At 45.4% G+C, this 22,383-nt stretch overlaps 1 protein-coding gene across 1 annotated transcript; it reads right to left on the bottom strand.

Annotated features, from left to right (window-relative positions):
- Positions 1-231: 231 nt before the first annotated feature.
- CD2 (CD2 molecule) lies at positions 232-12,830 on the bottom strand. The gene is made up of 5 exons (XM_080579600.1): positions 12,622-12,830; positions 9,449-9,745; positions 6,700-6,936; positions 3,950-4,069; positions 232-1,976 (listed from the first exon to the last, which is right to left on the bottom strand). Exons 1-5 carry the CDS (start codon positions 12,680-12,682, stop codon positions 1,768-1,770), a joined length of 924 nt encoding a protein of 307 aa, XP_080435726.1. The 5' UTR covers positions 12,683-12,830; the 3' UTR covers positions 232-1,767.
- Positions 12,831-22,383: the final 9,553 nt, after the last annotated feature.

A 22,383-nucleotide genomic window follows, 5' to 3' on the forward strand; every position in this document is an offset into this window, starting at 1 on the left:
GGAAAGCTCCAACTGCACCAGGCAGGCGGACACAGTGGCTGTATTCACCCACGCTGACCTAATCCCACCAGCTGCAGGTACTCACATGATGACCAGCACCTCCCGATGTCCTCTGCAACACCTCTTGCATCCAAGTTTCTGTGGCTCAGGGACCAAAACGCTTTTCCTGTCTCCTCTGTAGCAAAGTGGGATCCAGATACTGGAATTGCAGCACAGGTATGAACTGAAATACTCACCACCCACACTTTTCTTTATTCATTCACTATTGGGACATAGCTTGTATTACAAAATTAGCCACGACACGTTTACTGAATGCAACTTTAAATAAGTAGAAGCCCTAAAACAAGCTGCAGAAAGCTAAGGCAAGAACAAGTGGCACTTCCAACACTGTGTCCACAACTGGAGATCGAGCAAAGTGACTGAGCTCTGGAAGAGGCAAATACCTCCTTCTCCTTGACAAGTTTCTTCTCTGCCCTTATACCAGAAGAAAAAAATAGTCACACTTTTGAGGAGAAACAAAGGATGGCTCTTTTAACTCCCATGATGGGTGCAGAATAACCAACCCTGAAAGACGTACTACATGTTCTACCTATTGCAACAAAATGCTGGCCAGATGGCTCATGCTCTGTGGCTCTGGTAGCTCTCCCTTTCTCCACCTATGCTGCAGGTTACACCAGATAGGCTCATTTATCCATTCGGATATTGCTCTGAGTTATGTCCTTTCCCAGCTCCTTAGCTGTCCAACAGAGGCAGTTATGAACACTTCCAAGGACCAGAGGAGTGAGCAGCATTTGTCCAGCACATGGAGTGATGTATGAGCAGTTACTGCAGTCCGTATACACACCTCTCCCTTTGAGAGATCTCTCAACAATTCTCTGCAATCATCTGGTTATACATGTAGGGAGTATAGTTTCATTTTATTTGCCAGCAAGAAGTCAGAGAAAACAGCTGAAGCAGTCCATGGGGAAACCATGTAGCACGTTCCCCTGGCCCTCAGCAGATGAGGGTACCTTGCAGGTTGTTGTCTAATACATCCTCTGAAACCCAAAGTGTTGGTGATACTCTCCCAGAAATTTGTCTCCGCGCTTTGTTTGTCTGTTGGGAAAAAAAATCCAATCTAAATCTCTCTTTCTGCAATTTAAGCACGTGATTTCTTGTTCTAAATATGGTAGAGAAAGTGAAGGGTTTACTCCTTCCCTACTTGCGTTTTTCCCACATACATGCTTCAGGCTTTCACATCTCCTTTCAGTATTTTCTTCTCTGCATCGGACAACACAATTCTTTCAACATCAGACAAGCAACTGATCACGTACAACTTATCTTTCTGTCCAGGAGATCATGCATTTGATGCTGAAACCAGAGGGCTGTCCTAATGCATGGCAGGAGAACAGAAAGCTACGTGACAATCACGTGAGATCCGTAAGCCCGTGTTATCTCCTTAGGGCTCTCATTTCTTCTTGAGATAATCCATCCAAAAAGCAAGACAACAACAAGGTGCAGTAAAAACAAGTGAACCACAGAAAGACACAGGTGTCAAGGCTCAGTTGAATTAACTTGGCTCCAGGGATGAGGTCCCTTCAGTGTCCTCCACCGTGTCTCTCCATCTCCAGCTATTTGATGTTCTCTCTAATTTTATGCAACGAAAGCTGGCGCTTCATAGCTGAGCATTACACAAGCCTGGGCGGGAGGGTTTCCTGACGACTGTAAACTTCCTTCTTCTGGCAAGTCGTGGAGCAGGGAGAGCTCTGTCCCTCCGAGGCCAGACGCTCAAGGTCTCTCTCTCGGTGGGTTTGGAGTCCGCGGCTGGGTGCGCGGCCTGGGCCACGGAGGCACGGCTTGCTGCTGCCCCTGGGGCTGCGGCAGAGGCCTCTGCTGCAGGCGCACCTGCCGCGGGGTAGGGTTGGCAGGCGGACGAGGGAGCTCCCGCACCGCCATCTCGGTCTCTACCTTGCGAATCTGCATCATCCTCTCCTCATCTGCAACGACAGGAGACCCCAGCAGTCAGGCGCCTACTCACGTCTAAGCAGAAGGCGACGTTGTTATTTAAGTCAGTGAGGGAGAAGAAAAAGCTCAAGGAAGCAAAAGCCAGATATTGGCCTTACCTGGAAGGCCGCTGTCACTCTCAGATTGTCTCACTGCTTCAGAGGAACAAAAAATCACTGTCATCTATGCACCCCAGGCAAAGCTGAAAGTTTTGCAGTTTCCCAGCTGAGGTCAAGGTACCTGGGGATGTTTGAGGTGGCTCTGCCCTCTCTGTGCTGGTCACGCACCGAGGGACACCCCCAGCCTGAGCTGCTCTGTCATCTTTTGAAGATGGGCCACTGAATGAAAACTGAGAGGTACCCATAGTAAGCAACATAAAAGCACTCTGACCTGCTAATGTCTGTGCTGGGATTGCCATGAAGATTTCCAGGCACTTGGTAATTGCCAGCATTAATTTCCCAACATACAGAAGAATTAAATACATGCCAGCTGATCATTAACTTGTAATTTCTGAAATGTCAGTCATCTTAGCTTAGGGACTGAGGGATTTACCTCTTGGGGCACTGAAATGTCTTCAAACACACAAACTCTTTCAAAGAGGCTGGTCACCTTCTTATTTTAGTTCTCATTCTCCCAGACATCTCTTTTTTTTTTTTTTTTTTTTAAATCCAAACCCAAGAATTGAGGAGATGCTGTCACTGCACAGGTGAGGGAGTAATTTATCCCAGTCAAACAAGAACAGCCATAGTGTAAAATAACACTCTGATGGCATTGTTCTCACAACCTATGCCAAGCCTTCTGAGATGACATCCTGTGGTTGCACTGCTGTGAGCTCTCCCAGAGAACAGAGAAAGCACCTGCCTGTTCTTTGTGACCAGGTGAAGTGAGAGGGCCGTGGTGAGTTACTGCACTAATGTCATACCCTCAGCCACGGGAAAGACCATTCTCAGACCTGCTGTCAACCTGACCACAAGCACCTTCGAGGCATCAGCTGGAGTTTCTTTCAAACATTGCCCTCTTCACCTTGACAAAGACTGCTGTGGTGTACAAAGGAGTCTTTTCTCCCATTTTGTAGCCTGAACACTGACTCACGCAGAGACTAGCTGCTATTGAAGACCACACAGGAAGCCTGACACAGTATGTAGGTGCAGGACTTGAAAACAAGCCTGCAACACCGAGGTGCTCCCCTGGCTGCTGGGTGACCTCATAACTTTAGCTTCCTCTTCGGGGTGGGCCAGCCAGCTCTTCATGAGTGGCAGCCCGGTGTCCTCTGCCCACACAAAATAGGGGCAGCACATGAGCTGTAATTGAAAGAAACCTCTCCATCAACACTAAGTCCATGCTGAGAGATGACTCCATCAGCATATTTCCTGTGGCCTTAAAGAAGCCTGAATTTTGGACAGATGAAATCTCTGCCCACTCTGAAAGCACGGTGTCTCTAATAAAGTGCCCCACGTTGGGCCTCCAGTGTTGACAGGCCTCCAACAAAATTGCTTTGTAGAGAGGACAGGCACCAGAAAATGCCAGAGGAAACTCACCAAAAAGCTGAGCCCTTCTTGCCCGTGCCCACTATATACAGTGTTTCTAAATGTGACTAATGATTTCAAAGATCCTAATTTTATACTACATAAATTTACTGGAAAAAAATCTGCTGACAGAGTATCTAATTGTATGTTTAGCCCCATGGATGTTCATGACAGGTGGTCTTGGCTGAGATTTAGGGGAGCCATTCTTCTCCCACAGATAAACAGAAGGGTTTGAGACCAAAAGGTCTTTTGTTCCGAGCACATCCTGAGAAACCAAGACTGACAATAGCAGCTGATCTGCTGAGATTCACTATGTGTGAAAACTGGGCTCTTGCTCAAGCTATGGCAAACAGCATGCTCCTGCCCACGGGGGTGCAATCAGTAGGAAGCCTGAAGAATTTAGGTGCCTGGAGAATAACGTAAAGCCTTTCAACACTTACCATCATCTTCAAGCCTTTCTGTTCTTTTCTTCCTGATGCAGAAAATAAGCAAAATCACAAAGGTGACAAACAATATTGCGCCTCCTGCTATGCTTATGATAAGATAGAAGTCCAGCTGGCCTGGTTAAGAGAATGAAAAAGGATGTTAGAGGGAAAGAAATAACTTGCATAGTGCCTACCTAGAATTCTGTATTTTTCTCCCATTGACTATAAAGGCAGCCCCAGTGGAAGAACCCACCCTTTACCCTTTCTCTGTACAGAGCAGAAAGTTACTGGTCCTCATTGTGAACGACACAGTGTTGGAGAACGCTGTGGAAACTTTGTCTGCAGCAAATTGAAACCAGAGCACTCATGTGTCAGCTCCTCTTATTTAAATTAACACAAATAGTCTGTTCCTGCAAGGGACCCTTTTAAGGACAACAAGCATCCAGGCAGTGCTCAGCATCCAACAGAAATAAACTTTTTCTATGTACTTCCTACTGAGCTGGAAACACTGAGATCAGCTTGCCTCATAGCATTTTGGTACTTCTGCTTCAATTTTTGGCTCTATGCAAATTAAAAAATAGCAAAGATGGAAAAAAAACAAATATCCTACAGCCTCAAAATGAGACTTTGGTTTGCTTGGTGGGCAAAGATTTATGTGAGCCTCCCTTACTTTGGCCAAATAAGGTTTGTTGGACTCTTGTCTTTCTTTGCTACCTCCTGCTTGGGCTGCTCTTCTGGCATTTGGTGTTCATGCCTGAGCACAGGTGCTACAGAGCTGAAGTACCCAACAGAAGTGCACCTTCCTTTGCTCCCTGGGAGACAAAGCTCCGAAAGAGGAGGCACTACTTGTACCACCCTTAACGTACACCAGGCATGCACACGGAGGGCATGAGTCACAAGGCTGAAGTCAAGATGTTTATCTACAGTATGAAGACCAGCATCAGTCTGGGCTGTAACGGAGAGAAACAAGCACACTCAGTGATTTAGTTCATCTCACCTGCTTCAGCTGTCAGTGTTGCACTGAGATGTGTTTCAAGGCCTGTTTCTCACAGTTGACTATAAGGTGAGCCCAGGCAGATTCACAAACAGTTATGCTTATATAAAGTTAGATGAGCTCAATCCCATCTGAAGTATGCCTTGTCCACTGAAGGTCAATATTCAAGGTGATAGACCTCAAATTCAGGAAAAGATACTCAAGGAGATAGACCTCAAATTCAGGAAAAGATACTCAAGGAGGGCAGCAGGGTTGGAAGAAGATTTGACTGAAATTTTAGGGATTTTTAAATCTACTATGGAGCTATTCATGTATTGCCACCACACTGAAAGGCTGAGAATTTTTTAGTTTGCATAGGAAGGGTAGCATTGCATGGTTATGGTACTTTATCAGTGTCGCACACATGCGTACTTTCAAGACCAGCATGGCAAACATTTTCTTTCTCCATGAATAATTTGAGAGAAAAACAAACTGTCTCACCCTGTGGAAGAGGAGCACTTCTTCTCAAGGATGACCCACTAGATGGAAGCATCTGTCTGACGGATAATGCCTACACCAGCACTGCAGGCAGGCCCGTGCTTGCTTGGCTCATGCCCTGGGCTGCCCAGGCCCACCCCGTCCCTCTGCTTTTTATCCTTCCGTCAGCCACAGTACACCTTGGTGTCACTTTAGTGAGGCCTGTGCCTCAAGGATTTGCTCCCTCTCTTCTCACACTGTGGGCTGAACTTGGGACTTTTCTGGAATTTGCTGTGGCAGAAATAGCAGGACATTGGAAACACTACACCAGCTAGCTACCATGAGTCCCCACTCTCCGCTAACTGCAGCAGGAATATGGAGCGAGTGCTTTAAGTTCAGTGCTGCCGGTTAGGTGGGATGAGTCCAAGATCAGCACACTCAAGGACTTTTCCCTGGTGCTGCACCGGATATCTCAGCTTAGAACTGAGCACCACATCCAATGTTACACTGGTATGACCCGTCCCTTGTTTTCACCTTAACTCTCAAAACACTTTTACTGAGGTGGGGTGGGAAGGGTATAACCTCTTTTGCCTTTCTAATCATTTTCAGCATGATTCTGCCCATTTAAAATACATTTCCTCCAGTTCTCTTGCTGTGACTGTGTTTGAGGAAGGTGAAACTTCAAATGAGTAAGGAAATCCATGGTACATTTGAGCCATGCTTATCTGAGTCATGTAGCCCCAACACTCAGCTGACTTCTCCAAAACCTCCTTCCTGATTTTTAGGCCAAGCTGGGAGCCCAATGAGCTTATTTTTCCCCTTGTGAGATCACCCAAGCACACCCACAGATAGCAGACAACTACCACCTATGAGCATGGAGAGTAGAAAAAGAACATGCAACTAATTTTCCCACCATAAAGATGTAAATCAAGAGCAAATCCCCAAAACCAATGCCATGGCTTCATATACACAGCAGAAGATCCCAAGCCACATTTCCCAAAACAAGTTGTTAATTTATGTTGTAGTAGCTTGGGTAGTTTTATACTGTCGTACTGAAATCACCTCTTTCACGGTAATCATTTGGGAAGTACCACTTGTTTTAAAGGAATAAAGAAGTATAAAAACAAGAGGAGTGATTTCTGCCTGTTGCAGACTGCTGCATGCAACAAAAACCCAGCAGCAGCACTAGACTCATGATATTGGGTACAGGGAACCATTGATATTTCTGGCACCTGGAACAATCCTGTAGATATGTGCAACTACATCAAGCCCTCTAGGTCAAACCAACAGATTGTAGTAAAAATGGATTTTCTACCTGAACACTTGACTTGTGTCTCGGTTGTTTTTTCACTGACTTCATTCTTAACAGTACATCTGAACTTCCCAGAATGGGTTGTAGTAAATTCCACCTTTGTTAAATTACTTTTTTTAATTTTATCATGAGCCACTTCTATCATAAATGTTTGGTTCTTAGACGTCTGCTTCACTTCACATTTCACAGTTGTGGTTTTATTAATGCATTCGGCGTAGATGACTGGCTGAGGGACAGGCTCTGAAAAAGAAGAGAGGGGACAGGCAGGTCTGACAAGGTTTCTCCTTTTGAAAATCTCCATTATTAAGCAGAACAAGGAATTAGCCACCAACAAACAGTGAGGGAGTAACACCAGCTAATGAGACCAGAGAAGAATAAAGGGCAAATTAGACCTCCATTGTAGAAGCAACACAGGAATGATAAACAAAATGCAGTACATTAGTCTACATATGTGTCCTAACACATTTCTGATCTGTTTTATCTCTTTCTATTCCCTTCTCAATACTCTGTAAAGTGCCTCTTCCTTAACAAGACATTATTATTTCAGCAAGAGCATCTACACTCTGCCTTCTCCTGTACCCATGTTCACTGCAGCATTACCCACAATTTAAAACCTGAGTTTTATCCCCAGTTCCTCCTCAGAATAGAAATATCTGTAGTTCACATCATAAGGGCATTTTAACTCCAGGTAGTTAACCATATACTGTGCAACCTGAAGGGTTGCTAAAGCTTACTCGAGTGATTTGGGGCGGAGGGGAGGAGCCACGGATGTGGAGCTCCGCCAAGATCTGGAAGCCATCTGAGAGCGTTTCAGCAAAGCAGAGCTGAACCAACACGGCTGGATGACTTCCAGGCCCAGCCTGGCTCACGGCCAGCCCAGTGAGGGTAGGGGAGGAAGGTGTGTTTTGGGGGGAAGAGGGGGACTGGAAACAGCCCTCTGCAGCTCCTGCTCCAGTGTTTTGGTGCAAATTAAGTGAGCTCTGATCTGCCTGTACCCATCAGGAGAGATTTCCTCTAAGGCAGAACAAACAGCTGGTTACAGTGCTTTATGTATCACCAAAGGCACTCAGCTTGCATGACAGCCACAGCATGAAAACCCATCAGAACAGAAATCACAAAACAAAACAGACCACTCCTAGCTCTCAATGAGGCTATGACAGAACCAATTTCTGTCTCTCCTTGTCCTGCAAGCAACTAGTTATGTTTCAGTTCCAGATTCTCTGTCACTGGTGACACCGATTGAAGCAGAAAAGCCTTGCAGGACTTTTGCTCAACCAAGGACAACTGGCAGGGGCATCAGATGGAAAAAGTTCAATTTCTACCTTCTAAACGAGGCAAACAACTACACACCAGGCTCATCTATAGCTGTAGGCAGTGTAAGCTATGGAGAGCATAAATTTTAAAGCCATTAAGAGCTGCTCATAGCAAATGAAGTCTAGTTTCACACTGAGAAAAGGAAAGGCAGCGTCCCTTTCCTCATTAAGCTCCTCTTCTGCAAGCTGTAAGTTATCTTTCAGGGGAATGTCCCGGTGTGAAACACCAGAGTCCAGGTTCTGGTGATGGAGTTGGGTGACAATGTCATCACCTAAACAACTTTTTTTTTCTGTTATAGAACTGTTATTTTCCAACACTAATAACAAGGTATAAACTGGATGACAATTGACTCAACCAACAGTTACTAGAGGATTTTACTTCCAAAACCGTGTATCAGAGGCAAGGCAAGCTCTCTGCTGCACAGTACATGAATTGATGCAGCACACAGCTAACTTGCAACTTATTGCCTTAACCCAAAATTAAACTCAGGTAACCCCAATGACAGCTCAGTGCCTTAAGGCATGAGTAAGTAGATTCAGGCCTCAACAACTTCCTGAACCTGCAGACAGTTTGCAATTATGGTTTTCGAGGTAGTGAGACACCCTCACTTCTCAGCAGTCTTTTCGTTAGCCACGGGGCCTCTGAACTGCACAAAAAGGCTGCTAAAGCCATTCCAGCTGTCTTTGCTGCTGCTGCCTTGTGAAGGCATAATTTCAGTAGTGCCAGCTGATGCCCACACACTCGAGGTTGGCAAAGGTCTGCATGCTGGCTGAGGAAGGACAGAGCAAAACCATCCACTTGCTGGGAAGAAAAAAAAAAAATAATAATAATGTTGCCCTATGGCTTAGCAGTCTGGAGAGGTGATAACAGCCACTGAAGAGCAGAATACCCATCCCCATCTTTCCTATTCATCCCAGAAACCTTGGGCTGCTACCACTATCATCTCTCAGCACAAGATACAGCACGGAACTGTAGGCTGCCTTCATGCTTTGAACCCATGCAGATGAACTCCCTGGGTGTGGGCTTAAGGGTGCTTTTATTTGTTGCATTATGCTGTCTGAGGACGGGGGTGCAGGAGTTATCTTCCCCTGCAAATTCGATCCTTGCCCATTGCGGTACATCTCAGGGGATGTGACTGCTGGAGTTTCTTGTGTTTGAGGCAAGAAAAAGTGTGGGCTCCCACTGCCTATCTGCAAGCTTTTAGTGCTGCCTGGGCACATGGAGGGATCAGGTGGCTGACAAGGAGAGGAGCCAGAAAGCAACAGGGGACCAGAGGGAATCAACAGGAGTAACAGAAGGGAGCAAAGAGGTACATCTCACAGGAGTCCCCCCTGAAACAGAAATGGGGCAATGAACAGGAAAGGTTGTATGAGGGTGTGGAAACACCAGGTCTTTTTCATCTGTGGCTGGGAATGCTATGGGGAAAGTAAAAACTCACCCTGAACAATAAGTGCTGTTTTTTCTTCTGCCTTCAGTTTTCCGTCTTCGTGGTAAACAAGCACTGTGTACGTGCCGCTGTCCTCTTTCATCACATGCTGTATCTGTAGAGTCCCATTGAAGAGTACCTTACACCTGCAGCCACTACTGTCTGTGTAATACTTAATTTTCTTATTTTTTATCTGAAGTAACCTCTGATCGTTTCTTGACCATGTTGCCTCATGCACAGTCCCAGTAGTCATGATGTTGAGAAAAGCTGACCCATCCACTGCCACGTAAATCCTTCTGGTGTCAGCGCCTTTGAAGGGAAGCACAACCAGCCCATCAGCAAGTCTTGAACAGCCACTGCTGTCCTGTTCACCGGCCACAATGGTGACCCAAAAGGTTTTCATTTCTACTCTGAGTTCCCTAAGCCTCTCTGTTACTTACGTTTTCTTCCCCTGCTCCAGAATTCTTCTTGATCATTCATTAGCTAAATGTCGGCACCCAATTTAAACCTGAGACATGAGGCAGCTAAGGGTCCAGTTTTCAAAAGCAGGCTTTATACTCTGGCTGATTTATTCAGAGTGATTTCAGATGCTGAGATTCATGGCTGCTCATGAACTTAACCCTTCCTGAAGATAAGGTCACTTTGTTGGGTTTAGCATTTGGCACAGGCTGACATTTAGAGCGCTCGTCACTGCAATCATTACTGCGGACAGCGAGAATGCAAACTGGAACATGGGATCACTTCAGCAGCAACAGTGATGGCAATAATAATAATAACAGTGGCCTAAAAGACGTGCCTGTGTCAATCAGCGAGTGCAAGACACTGAACTGGAGGAAGATACAGGGCTGTTGGTTGCTGGTGCCCCCTCCTCGCCGCTCCGCAGTGCATCCTCTTGGTGTGTTTAGCACACCATCACGGTGCGGGCAAGTAAGGGGGGAGAAAAAAAGCTAACCTCAGCCTGCAAAATTATCAGGCCCTGGAGATACTGGGAGACAAGCAAAGGCAAAAAAAATCTTATCTCTTGACAGGTGCCCTTTGATCATAGATCCCCTCTGCAAAACAGGTGAGAGGAGGCTACATCACAAAGGTGCAGCCAGGACTGGGTAGCACTTTTCATGAAGACAATATTCAGAAAAAGCAAGGGCTGTCGAATGTCAAGCACATTACTGCCACTGGAGATCAAGTACTCTTCCCGCTGTGCCTGGGTCTCATGCCCTCTACACTCAAGGGTGCTTCACAGCCTCCGCAAGGCACAGCTCTGGTGAAGGGGGGCTTCTGAGCACACATTTTGCCGGGAGGTCACTTCAGTGCGGGCACTGCCTCCACCCCAAGTGTGGGTGGAAAATTTTTAGAAGATAAAACAAAACCACCAGAAGTGCTTACAAGTGTCAGATGGAATATGTTCATGAATAACAACATTAATTCAGAACCACAACTTATTTCATTCGTCGTCTTCTGTATTCTGTATTCATTCCTCTTCGATTTATAGGATAAAGCAGAGGCAGGAGGGGATTTCTTTCACATGACCAGGCAGAGCCAATTCTGCTCTAATATTATAGATTTCAAGCACTTTTTCCCACAGGCAGGAAAACTGCGTTCACGCATTTATTACAGTCCTTCACTGTAGCATATAATCCTTTATTCTTTGTATCTAGTACAATGATAAACTCTATGACAGAGGAGAAATTGAAATCCAGCTTCTATCTCACAAAACTAACAATGTTAGAGATAACCAAAGAATTAAAATATTGTGCCTCTGCAACAAGGAAATTAATACTGAAGTGTTTCCTACAATTCACCCCCAGTCTAAAGAGAGGTTCTTAGTTCACTATTGCATTTTTTTATGAGGTATTTGATGTATCTAATGAACTATTCTGAAATCAAGCTATCAAACAGATTTGGAAACAGCTAACCTCCACTTCGATGACACTACAGGTTATACTCAAATGTCTGAATTTCAATACTCATTTCTGCTCAGTCATAAACAAGTATTTAGAGCTAGTAATAGGATTTCTTTACATAACAGATACTAGCATTTATTTCTTTCTCTCCAGAAGTAAAGAAAAATAATCTATGTTTTCAGGGAAAATTCAGTGGCATCTCAGAGGACTGACCACCTAGACATATCTCTATGGAGATCACACCAACACTCAGACTTGCTGATGGAAAGCGGAGGCTTCCACATGTGTGATATTAAAATTTGTTCAGCTAAGGAAACATCAATTCTGTTATTGCCAACTGTAATGCTCTTCAAGGGGCAGAAATATCAGAACTGGCAGCATAGAGCTCATTTGCAGTCACAAGAAAGAGTTAAAAATAAAAACTCCAAATAGTAACGTTAGAGAAGTAAGGAAGTCTTCTGTTTTACAGCTTCGTGTATATTTGAAACCAGTTTTCCATTCAAGGGAAATAAACTTCATTTCTGCTTGGGAAGATTCTTTTATACATCACGTACCAAAAATAAATTCCTTATTTATCTATTCATTTTGTTCTGAAGGGAAAAAAATTTAAACAATCTGTAGTGAAATTAACAGAAAAAAAAACCCGTGCCTGGTTGTGTTGTCTTCACCTCTTAAAACCTTCTCTAACCTACACGTTAACACCTTAAGTTTTTAGATTAACACTTTAAAAAATGAGAGCAGTATTATACAAAATATAAGTACACATTTGCTTACTGTTTTCACATCCTAGGCTCCTTCAACTCCACTGCTGACAAGGAGATCTATCACTCTTTCTGTTAATATTTATGGAAGAATATAATTTGCGCTTTCAAAAGATTTGTTCATCTTTGATAAGAAAAGGTAATTACATGTGATAATGGTTCTGCACAATGCACCGTGAACTAGATCTCTAATGTGGTACAAGCTACCTTGAGGGCAGAGAGAAAACTGCATGCTGACATTTCTCATTATACACGTGTCAAATTAAAGCTCGTTAACTTAAAACCAGAACTGTTTACAGCTTATTAATATAATTGAAATAGGAAACTCAGGTCTTACCCTCCTCACCCTGGCTGAAAATTAAATCAAGTAATAATAGCAATAACCCAAATGTGCCCAAACACCTCACCCACTGAGAAAGTGGAACTAGTTTCTTATCAGTAACATCCCACCAAGTTGTAAATGGTTTAAAATGCAACTTTAACAACACCAGCCTGAGAAAACAAAAACTTAATGAAGGCTTACCTTTTACACTGGGAAACCAAAGCAGCAAGCACTTGACTAGGAAAATCCTCCTGAAGTTCATCTTCAGGGTCCAAAAAGCCAGTGCCGCCTTGTCTAATGATAGCTCCTGGCAGGTGAAAGGATGGTCTGCTATAAGCAAGCGGTCGTGGGCTGTGCCTGCACAGCCCTCGTGCCCTCCTCCCCCTCTCACTCTAGCACTTCTCGTTTCTCACACGAGCACAGAAAGCACAGACAGAAATACCCTCTGAAGGGCTGCTTTGTATCAGGACGGGGCAATCTGCACTGACAAGGAAAATGCAAACCAACATGCATGCCCCCAAGTTCTGCCTACCCAGCTGGAGGGCCAGCCAGTGCCCTTGTCCTCTTCCACGTTCGTGTGAAGAGTTCAGCTCCAACATCCACACCACATGCCACCTTCCTTTGTGGGACAGATGTGTCTTTTTTGGGGAGGGAGCGATGGGGACCCTTCCACTCCCCTGCAACCCTTCAGCAGAGAGGGGACAGCAAGTCCAGGTCCCCCAGTGGGGAGCAGGAACTGACAGCTGTTGGGCGACACGTAGAAAGGAGATGCACTTCCCTGGGAAAGCATCAGATCAGCTTCACATCAGCATCTGATCCACAAGGGGCTGGCCAGTGCGGCACATGGGTGTCCTGCCAGCACAGCCATCCATCTGAGCAAGCTGTGGAAGAGGGATGAGCTTGGAAGGGGATGAGCACACTGCCTTGGTCTAGCCAGAAACCAGCCCCAGAGCTGGCTGGTGTTGGAAAGACTGTGAGGAAAGAAGATGGGAGGAGGGATTGGAGTTAGGTCCAAAAACACATGAGAAGCTAATAAAATCTTTATTCCTGTTTCCAACTTGAAACAGATGGGGTGCGGAGGATTTTGAATTATCATCCTCAGCACAATCCCTTTGCAACAGCGGCCACTGAAATCCTCCAGCTTTTTTATCGCAGATGTAAGCCAAGAAAGAAGACAAAAGAAAAGCTACGGCACAAGAGATGTACAACATTAGATAAATCTTTCTCATTAATTCATGTCATTCTGCTTTCTTGAAGTTATAGAAAGATCTTCTAAAACCCCTCCCCTTCTCCAGCTTTATCATCTTTCTCATCTTCAGCAAACGCTTCTGTTTGCACAAAAGGAAAAAAAGTTACCTGAGGAAAAACGCACTAAGGCCACAGTCAGTATTACTGATTTCCACATCATGGAAAACCTACCTTTTCTTTGTTTTTTGTTGTTTCCTTACAAAGAACACACAACAGAGGCCCATGCAAAAGGAGAGAGGAAGCAACAGCAGGAAGACGACATTTTTGTGCCTGACTTCTACACTCAGTGGAAGAAAAACAGGCTGAGGCATGGAAGATGCCCTGGCATCTTCCCAGCAAGCGATCCGTGTTGGCAGTGCCAGCCCCGGGGGGCTGCAGGGACCTCTCTTCCCAGCCACAGGGAGCTTTTGTCGCTGGGCCCATCAAGCAGGGCAAAAGGAGGCCCTGCCATGTTGAAAGCAACGCCTACATTCTGCTCAACATTGTCTGTTTTTTTCCTCAGAGCAACATCCCTTGACGTCAACTTCTGCTTCCAGCAGGCCCCAGCTCTTTGTCAGCACATTCATAGCACAAACACACTGGGGCAGGGACTGTGTCTTTGCTCTGGGCACAGAGAGAGCCAGCACGGTGCTGTCCTGCTCGCTGGATAACACCTGCTGTGAAGCTGTGACAGGAACTAAGACTGGCATGACTGAAATGCAGGTGGAAAGATGTCAGTGTGTAAAAGCGAGAGAGAAAAAGAGGTAAAGCTCCGGCAGCAGAACGGGGCTTAAATGATGTCTTGTACTCGTAATGACGGCCACTACCTCTAGATAATCAAGTTTCTGTCATGCCCAGCGCCTGCACCCTTGTAAAGTTACAGCCCAAATGACTCAGCGTGGTGGCCCCTATGTCCCCACAGCCCAGTTACAGCCACCAAGCTTTTTCCTGGTAGAGCAACTTGCAGAAAGCAGCAAGAAACCACTCCTAGAAGGTCTACTCAGAAAATGAGCTTGCTGTGCCCAGTGAAGAGGAACTCAAGAGAGGTGGCTGGGACTCAATAGCCCTTGTCCCCTGTACGCTGTGCATCACAGAAGTGACACCAGGCCTGAGCATTTGTGAGTAGGTCGGGCTGTGCGCACAAAAACAACTTGCTCATAGATTTTGTACAAGAAAATCTCCTTCCCCTTCCATAAGACCTCAGGACAGGCTTGGCCACACAGTCTTCCTACACCACACGGCTACATATCAAAGCTCCTATGCAAAAGCTTAGGGCACCATGCCACAGCCAAGCCAGCAAAGGGGCTCACCACCCCTCTGCCAGGATCTCACGGGGAACCCATGCTGCATGGGTATGGCCCACCCCACCGAGCAGCCCCTTTCCTAACCAGCGTCGAACACCTCCTGCACCAGCTGCTGCTCACAGCTGCATGCTGCCACAACCCAAACACCACCCCAAGATGTGCTGAGCAGGTTGAGGCAAGGCCTACTAGGCATGGAGATAACCATGGCCCCACAGTCTTCCGCTCACTGCAGAAACCCTCTCTCCTACTCGATACACAGGAAGTAACATTGCCGGGCTAAACACAAGCCGGATAGAAAAACAGGGCACAGACACAAAAGGAGATGCCTCCCAGTACCGCAGTGCTGGACCTGTCTTCAGCTAGGCCTGTCATCCAGCTCATCGCTAAGGATTCTTGGTCCCTGGTTAGCCGATCGCATTGCTAGAAGTCTCCATCTTCTGACACCTAGTAAACCAGAGGACCAAATGCAACCATGACAATGGGGTGTTTCTTTGCAGCCACTGCTGTCTCTGTGGTATTGTTTCCACTGCAAAACCCACAAAGCACTATAGTCATGTGGGTTTGCTTTTGTTGCTTGCTCTCTTTTTGACTCTTCTGTTCTTTGTAATACGCTAACCAGTTTCCTCACAGGGAATGTATCATACTTACATTTCCATGGAAAGGTGACAGACACCCACACATCTGAAGGCAGCATCTCAAGAGACAATATGTAGCTGTTCCCATCTCTAATTGCTCAGCCTAGTGATGAGCTAATAAACATTCATGCCTGAGGCTAATAAAAGAAGAAGAAAAAAGAATTACACTAGATCTACTAGAAAAGAAAGAGTACAAATACACTTATCATGTTATTCCCAGGAAAGATAGCATGCAATAAGCTAATGTGCGCTTGTAGCCCATCTGCTAATTTGCACCATCGTGTCTGACAAGAAGGTTAGGTTGTATTAAATGGCATTTAGGTGGGACTCATTACTCTTCCCTCAAAGTAGAGTCAGTCAGACACCCTGATCTCACCACCACGTAAGACCCTCACCATGAAAGATGACAGGAGTACTGCAAATTCACACCTATAAATTTCTCACAAAGACAGGCCTTTAGTTAGGCACAGTGAGGCAAACAATGAATGTGATACTGAGTGAAACACCAGGTGGGTAATATCATGTGGAGGATGTAGAGGGGAAGCTTTGGATAAGGCTAAACTTTATACCTGAGAGCTCTCCTGTGTTGGGGGATAAAACACCCCAGCCTGTAAAACTAACAGCTGGGCTCCACCTGAGTTGCCCTAGGTAGTAATTAAGGGTTTCAGGATGGCACAGTCCCTTCTCCTTTAGCATAATTTTGCAGGACAGGCAGAATTGTGGGCACTGGCTGGAGTGGGGAAGAAGCAATGTCAGCCTTGGCAGAGGGAGTTGCCCCTGCAATGTGAAACGCTGAGGATCTACTGGCTTCCACACACAGTTTCTCCCACTTGGGCGATGAAGGCCACGTATCCCCTCCTCTTCACTTCTGACACACACAGAGCTAAGAAAGAAAGACGTCCAGCCTGAACAAAGCGGTGGAAACAAGAAGGTCATGAAATCAAAATAAAGACAGTGGAGACACTGACTAAGTAGCTTGGAGCCCAAGGCTTTGACTCCAGTACATGCAAACTGAAAGCACTGCTTTGCCTGTGCACAGCAGAAGTATTCCAAAAATGGCAACACACCCTGTCAGTGCTGAAACAGCTGGCTGAAGAAACTTATTTTTATCCTTCTCTGAAAAAAGGTAGATGGGCACTTTCCAAGAGAGACTCACACAGAATAGACCTTGGCTGGTCTCTTTGGAGAAAAACAGCTCCCTTGCTATTTCCATAACACCATATCGTCAGTCCTAGGTCCTCTCTCTCTCAGACTCATTTTCTTCCTTTCTACTTGTAAAAATGTGTCAGCAGCCAAGCCTCACAAATACACCTCATATAAGCCTGGTCTAAAGGAAAGTAACTGCCTCAGAAAGAGCATTCTGAAAACCTGCAGCTCACAGCACTGACTTAGGCCCAAGAGGATGTCAGCATCCCATTAGGCAATTGTTCTTGCAGACAGTGCATGTCAGTCTTGCTTGTCTGACACTGATTTCCATCATCTGTAATGAAAGAGATTTAAGATCTAACTTTTGGTGTCTTATTCTAGCAATTTCAGTGACCTCACTACTACTGCAAAACACGCTGCAGTTCAAGCAAAAGTTTGTTGGCATGATGCAGTCAATCTGTCTTACACAAGAAGCCGGAGGGATGAACAGAACTGTCTCTTCCTGTCTTAGCAGTAATAAATACATGAAGGCCTGTATTAACTACAACATACTCCTTCATCACCAGAGAGATAATGGACTATGCGAGGAAGATATTAGGACAGCTGAGGCCAAGCGTTCATTTGTCCAGCTGCAGGAATACGTCCATTGCCTGGCTCAGATGATCTTGCTTCATGACATGTACAGAGATAACATTTCACTGCTGACAGGTTATGAGTTTGATGTGACAATGATGCTACAGTTGCCAGCAGGTCTGGTATCATATAGGCATGGTAATAAATGTCAAGGGGGGAGAAAAAAAGCTGCTCTTAGAAACATATCCAGGAAAGACAACTTGTCATCATCATGTAAGTAAGTAATGTTTCTGACAAGATCTGACGTTCTCCAGAAACCATCAGCTTAACAAATGAATAACTGATCTTTTGTACAACATTTTATTTTGTTACAGTATTTCAACTTCAGATAGTGTGGAGCAGTATGAAATAGGTAGCTGGGAGGATGAGAAGTGAGCCAGGAGACTGAGCACTAAAATCTGGGTAATACATTTTAGCACTAAAATTGCTTATTCCTGGGAGAGGCCCAGAACGGCCTTTACATAGGTCCCCCCCACACACAATGGAAGGTCTTAACGTCAAATGCAAGCCTTCAACACAAGTTTCTTCATAAGCTGCAGTCAATGTAGGGATTTGTCCTATCAGTGTATATGTGGGATGCACATATGCAGGCATAAAATGTTCCTCCTCTTGGAAGACCTTGAATAAGCATCTCTCAAGTGGCACTGTGGACCCCCAAATTGATGTCAAATGTGACTAATTTATTTCTTAAATGATGGAGATATGACACACAAAAGCCCATTATGTAGCCCTGCACCTACACAGAAGGAGACCTGGCCATTATTGCCAGCAAATTAAGAACTAAATCTCTCAGAAAAATCTCTGAGTGACTTGTCAGCACAGACTTGCTACTGGACATGGAAGTAAAGGAAAAAAAGAGGTCCTGATGTTGACATTTGCCTTATGCAAATGCTCTTTGCGCCATGTGCATCAAGGGCCATGGGGCTTGGTGCAGCATACAAGCCCTTTTGAACCTCAGTGTGGATCCTGACTTTGCAGCTCAGTTTCCCCTGCTTCCTCCCAGGTCCCACAAGTTTTCCATGCCCTGTGAAACTGGTTTTGACCTTGCTGGTGTCCATCCACTTATATGTACAGACATTTCTGCTCGCTGACTCATTCGGTCTTGCCAGCTGGCAAGCTGTGAGGACAAAGCGAAGCAGAAGACAGGAGCTGAGACCCTTGCCACCACTACACCCGTGGCTAGCTGGTGTACCAGGACACCCTGCTCCCCCTGGAAGCCTTATGAAAGCACCTCTGGCATTCCAGGGCCAGCCCCTAGTTTGATCAGACAAGGCAGCACCCCTATTTCCACCACACTAGGTCTGGAAAACAGCAGCAAGCCCAGGGTGGGCAGCTCCTCCAGGTGCAGGTACCACAGGGCAGCAGGTCAGGTCACCCTGTCTCGGCTCTGCTGCCAGCACATCATGCTTGCATGGGAAACACCAGGCGACTGCAGCATGAAGTTACTTGTGCAGTAGCACAGCCTTATCCACAACAGCACAGCTCTGAAGAGTACAGGCAACAAAGCTGCCCATGCTTCTGATGGTTTCCAGCCTACAGCTCCTGTTGTCAGCCTGTAATGGCTAAGGTGCTGTGTCACTCCATTTCTGAGAATTTCTGGTTGTTTAAGATCTTAGTGAGGCAGGCAGAGGAAGTTCTGGGTAACGCACGAGTGCTGGGGAACTGTAGGCAAGCTGTGGCTTTTCACAGTGTTTCTATCAAGGCAATACATCAGGGCCAGCTCCCTCTGCCACACTCTTGTGAGTCAGAAGGAAACCAGCACCTAGCAAGTTAGCATGGTTAACGAGAGAAGTCCTATCCACCTGACAGCCTTGGTAAGCACCATTCTACACATCCTGGGCAGTCAGACGTCCTGCGGCAGCCAGACCACAGCTGCATCCTGGACAGACCACTATATGCAGCACTCCATGGGGTCTCCCCCGTCTTGGCAACACCAACACGAAGGTGTCAGGTGCCACTCTATCAGCAAGGCCTTTTTTTTTTTTTTTTTTTTTTTACAGGGGACTATACGGCCATTCCAGCATATCACAGATGGACAAGTGGAGGCAGGGGATGATGACATGACGTGCTAAGATCCACCAGCAAGTCCAAAGAAGAAGAGCAAATCAAACCAGATGCTCCCACTACCTTGCCACAACCAAGGTCTAAGTGGTCAAGTTCAGGATGGTGTCACCATTCATTTCATCCATGCCTCCTTGTTTTCATTACAGAAGGGCAGCTTTTTGTTGACTATGGTCCTCGCTTGTCCCCTACACACACAACTTTCGGCTACTCAGTAAATATCTGCTGAACCTTAAAGGCTTCTTCGAAGAGCTGCAAGTTTACAGTGCAACCTCAACGGAAAGTTACTATGGATGTTTTGTGCCCACATAAGTAAGATGCACTGGGTTGGAACTATAGTTGCAGTGGTTATTTATAGTATCATGGAAGTTCCTTGAAGCTCTGCAGCATCCGTAATTCAGCATAAATACTGACAGATACTTTCCTCTCTCACTAAGACTGTTTAACCATTCTTTCCTTTCCTTTCCTCTCTCAGATTCATGGCAGCATTGAATCCTACTGTTTTTCTCTCCAGCAAAGAAGAGCCCCTCCATCTACAGCTCACTCCCCAGGGAAAGCTATCAACAGTTGTTTGAATTTGCCCAATAACATAGCTTTAAACTTTCAACAAAAGGTATGCAAACAAAACTCCTTATCAGAAACTAAATCATCTGAAGAAAAAGAACCCCAAACCCTCAATGGCTGGGCAGGAACAGAAGTTGCACAATTTTCTTCATGGCCTCATATCACAGCAAGAGAAATCTTGACCCAGGCTGCGCACGGAGCATAAAGGGAAACAAGTGCTTGCCTGTATTCAACATACCTAAAACTGGCCAGGGCCCTAGGTTTCCACCATTGCTTCTCCCATTTCCTTTGGAAAAACCCATCTCAGAAAGTGAGTTCAAAATAAAAATCCCGAAAGGGTTGGCTAGGTTTAGAAAATATGGAATTAAAAATATATAAAGAAAAAAAATAAAGAAAATGATGTGGTTTTTTTTTTTTTTTTTTGCTACTCTGGGGTAGATTTGTTTGCTCCCTCCTTCTCAGGCTTATCAAAGCTAGCACAACACATTCCTTGCAAATGGCTAATGAGAAAAGCACAGAGGAGAAGGGTCCAGGGCCCCATCCTGTGCATCGCCAAAGAGGCTCAGGGGAACTGTGATCTACCACTAGGATAAAAGTGCATTCATCTGAGGAATATGACTCTCGTCAAATGTCAGAGAGAGTAGGTGTAAGGATGAAGCAGCAGTGACTACTGTTTTCTGAAAGAAGACATTTTATATTCCCTAGAGAATTTGCAGGACACTGTTGGATGTAGGACTTTGCTGGAGATCCCAGCATCCTCCTCCCCCTCGAGAGAAGAAGCAGTATATATGACTGCTGCTACTCACCACCACGTCTGTACCCTCAGTCATTAAGGCAGTATCCTTTCTTCCTCTGGGATCCTCCGTATCAGACAGTTCACTCTGTGTGGCATCCTCCTCCTCTCTCAGTCCTACCGCAGTTCATCCTGTGATGACAGAGGCACCGGCAACAGACACTGTCCCACCCAGCAGGTAGCTCCTGCTCCAGGCTTGGTATATCACCTAGGAAAAGCCACCTTAGCTCAGAGTGAGTTCAGACTGTGTGCCACACAGCTGACTACTCCACTTCCATATGCCACTGAATCCCATCCCTGTTGTCCCACATCCCGTAACTACAGGTTTGTCTGTTATTTCAGAGGAGAGATCTCTGAGGATCGTTGCTCTGGAATGAAAAGTTTTCACAAGAGTGCAACGCAAACTCTTAATGCTCATTACTTCAAGCCATAGATTTGAAGTCACTGTTACAATTCTTTTTAAGTAGGCCAAAACATCAGTACATCGTCTTTTTCTTTCTTTTTTTGTTTCTTTGAGGTTGTCTTACTACACAACTTTGAGTGCGTGTGTGTGTGTGTATACACATGCATAAACACTTCTTAAAATGTTTCACTCCTTAGTTTTGGGAAAATGCATTTTGCCCTCAAAGAGGAACTTGTGTAAGCTAAAGCTGAGGCAGTATTGCTGGAAAAAGAGTATAGACACTGAACTGTATTTCTTTATTCCATTTGCATACAATACAGGAACAGATAATTCTCTTTAATGTACTGTATTTGCAATTCCTAAAGATTTGCTGAAAATTGCCTCCAAGTAATGCATGGCATATAATACATCTATTTTCTATAGTGCTGGACAGCACTACAACTATGAGTAGCTGTGATCAGTTTAGCTGATTAAAAAAAGAAATCTCTGTAGAATTCAGGTTTGAAGTTTTGCTTTCTCAACTCGTTTTCAGTATTAACTATAAAAAACATACCTTAGAAATATAGTTCTGATTATTTTGTAATAACAGATATTGACTGTTATATGGAAATGCTAACTAGGAAAAGAAACCAAAAATAAGCTGACATAGGCCACCCATATTTGCTACCTCTGCAGACGGGTTCCTTTTCTGTTTGCATTTGGCACAAAAGCATGATGAGCAGTCTACAGACAACTCCTAGTGCCACAGAACCAGCCCCTACCCTGACAAGCCCATAAACCAAGTGGGCATAGGCCAAGCGTTCCCATTTCCCAACAGGCAGAGACTCACCCCATCCTCACGACACCCACCCACCCACCCCCAAAGACCATGCAGCAGGTGAAGTGAAAACCCACACATCACTCCACCTGCAGAAATTCGTGTTCAGCTCCATTTGGGATACTGGGCATCCCTAGGACAGACCATCAGCTTCCAACCCAGCTCCACAGAGCAAACAGCCCTTCTCCAAGCAAAGCTTGAAGGTGACGGGAGGCACAGACTGAAGAAGATGGCAGTGTTAATTAAGTGCTGGAGTAGGGTGGCTTGAGTTGTTGTTTAGAGCCCACCTCTTGGCTGGGGTGGGAAATATTCCCATGAAGATGCCCATCATGCTGTCAGCGTGCACAAGCAGAACTGCTCTGGATGCTTCATGTGCTACT

The sequence above is a fragment of the Anser brachyrhynchus genome (genome assembly GCF_964034855.1).
Source record: "Anser brachyrhynchus genome assembly, chromosome: 1".
Lineage (NCBI taxonomy): Eukaryota > Metazoa > Chordata > Aves > Anseriformes > Anatidae > Anser > Anser brachyrhynchus.

Excerpts from the sequence above, each read along its gene's own strand:
- CD2 (XM_080579600.1), bottom strand. The coding sequence starts at position 12,682 with ATGAACTTCAGGAGGATTTTCCTAGTCAAGTGCTTGCTGCTTTGGTTT. Across the intron at positions 6,937-9,448 it reads AACAGCACTTATTGTTCAGG|AGCCTGTCCCTCAGCCAGTC; the intron begins GTGAGTTTTTAC and ends CTTCTTTTTCAG. Across the intron at positions 4,070-6,699 it reads GACACAAGTCAAGTGTTCAG|GCCAGCTGGACTTCTATCTT; the intron begins GTAGAAAATCCA and ends TCTCTTAACCAG.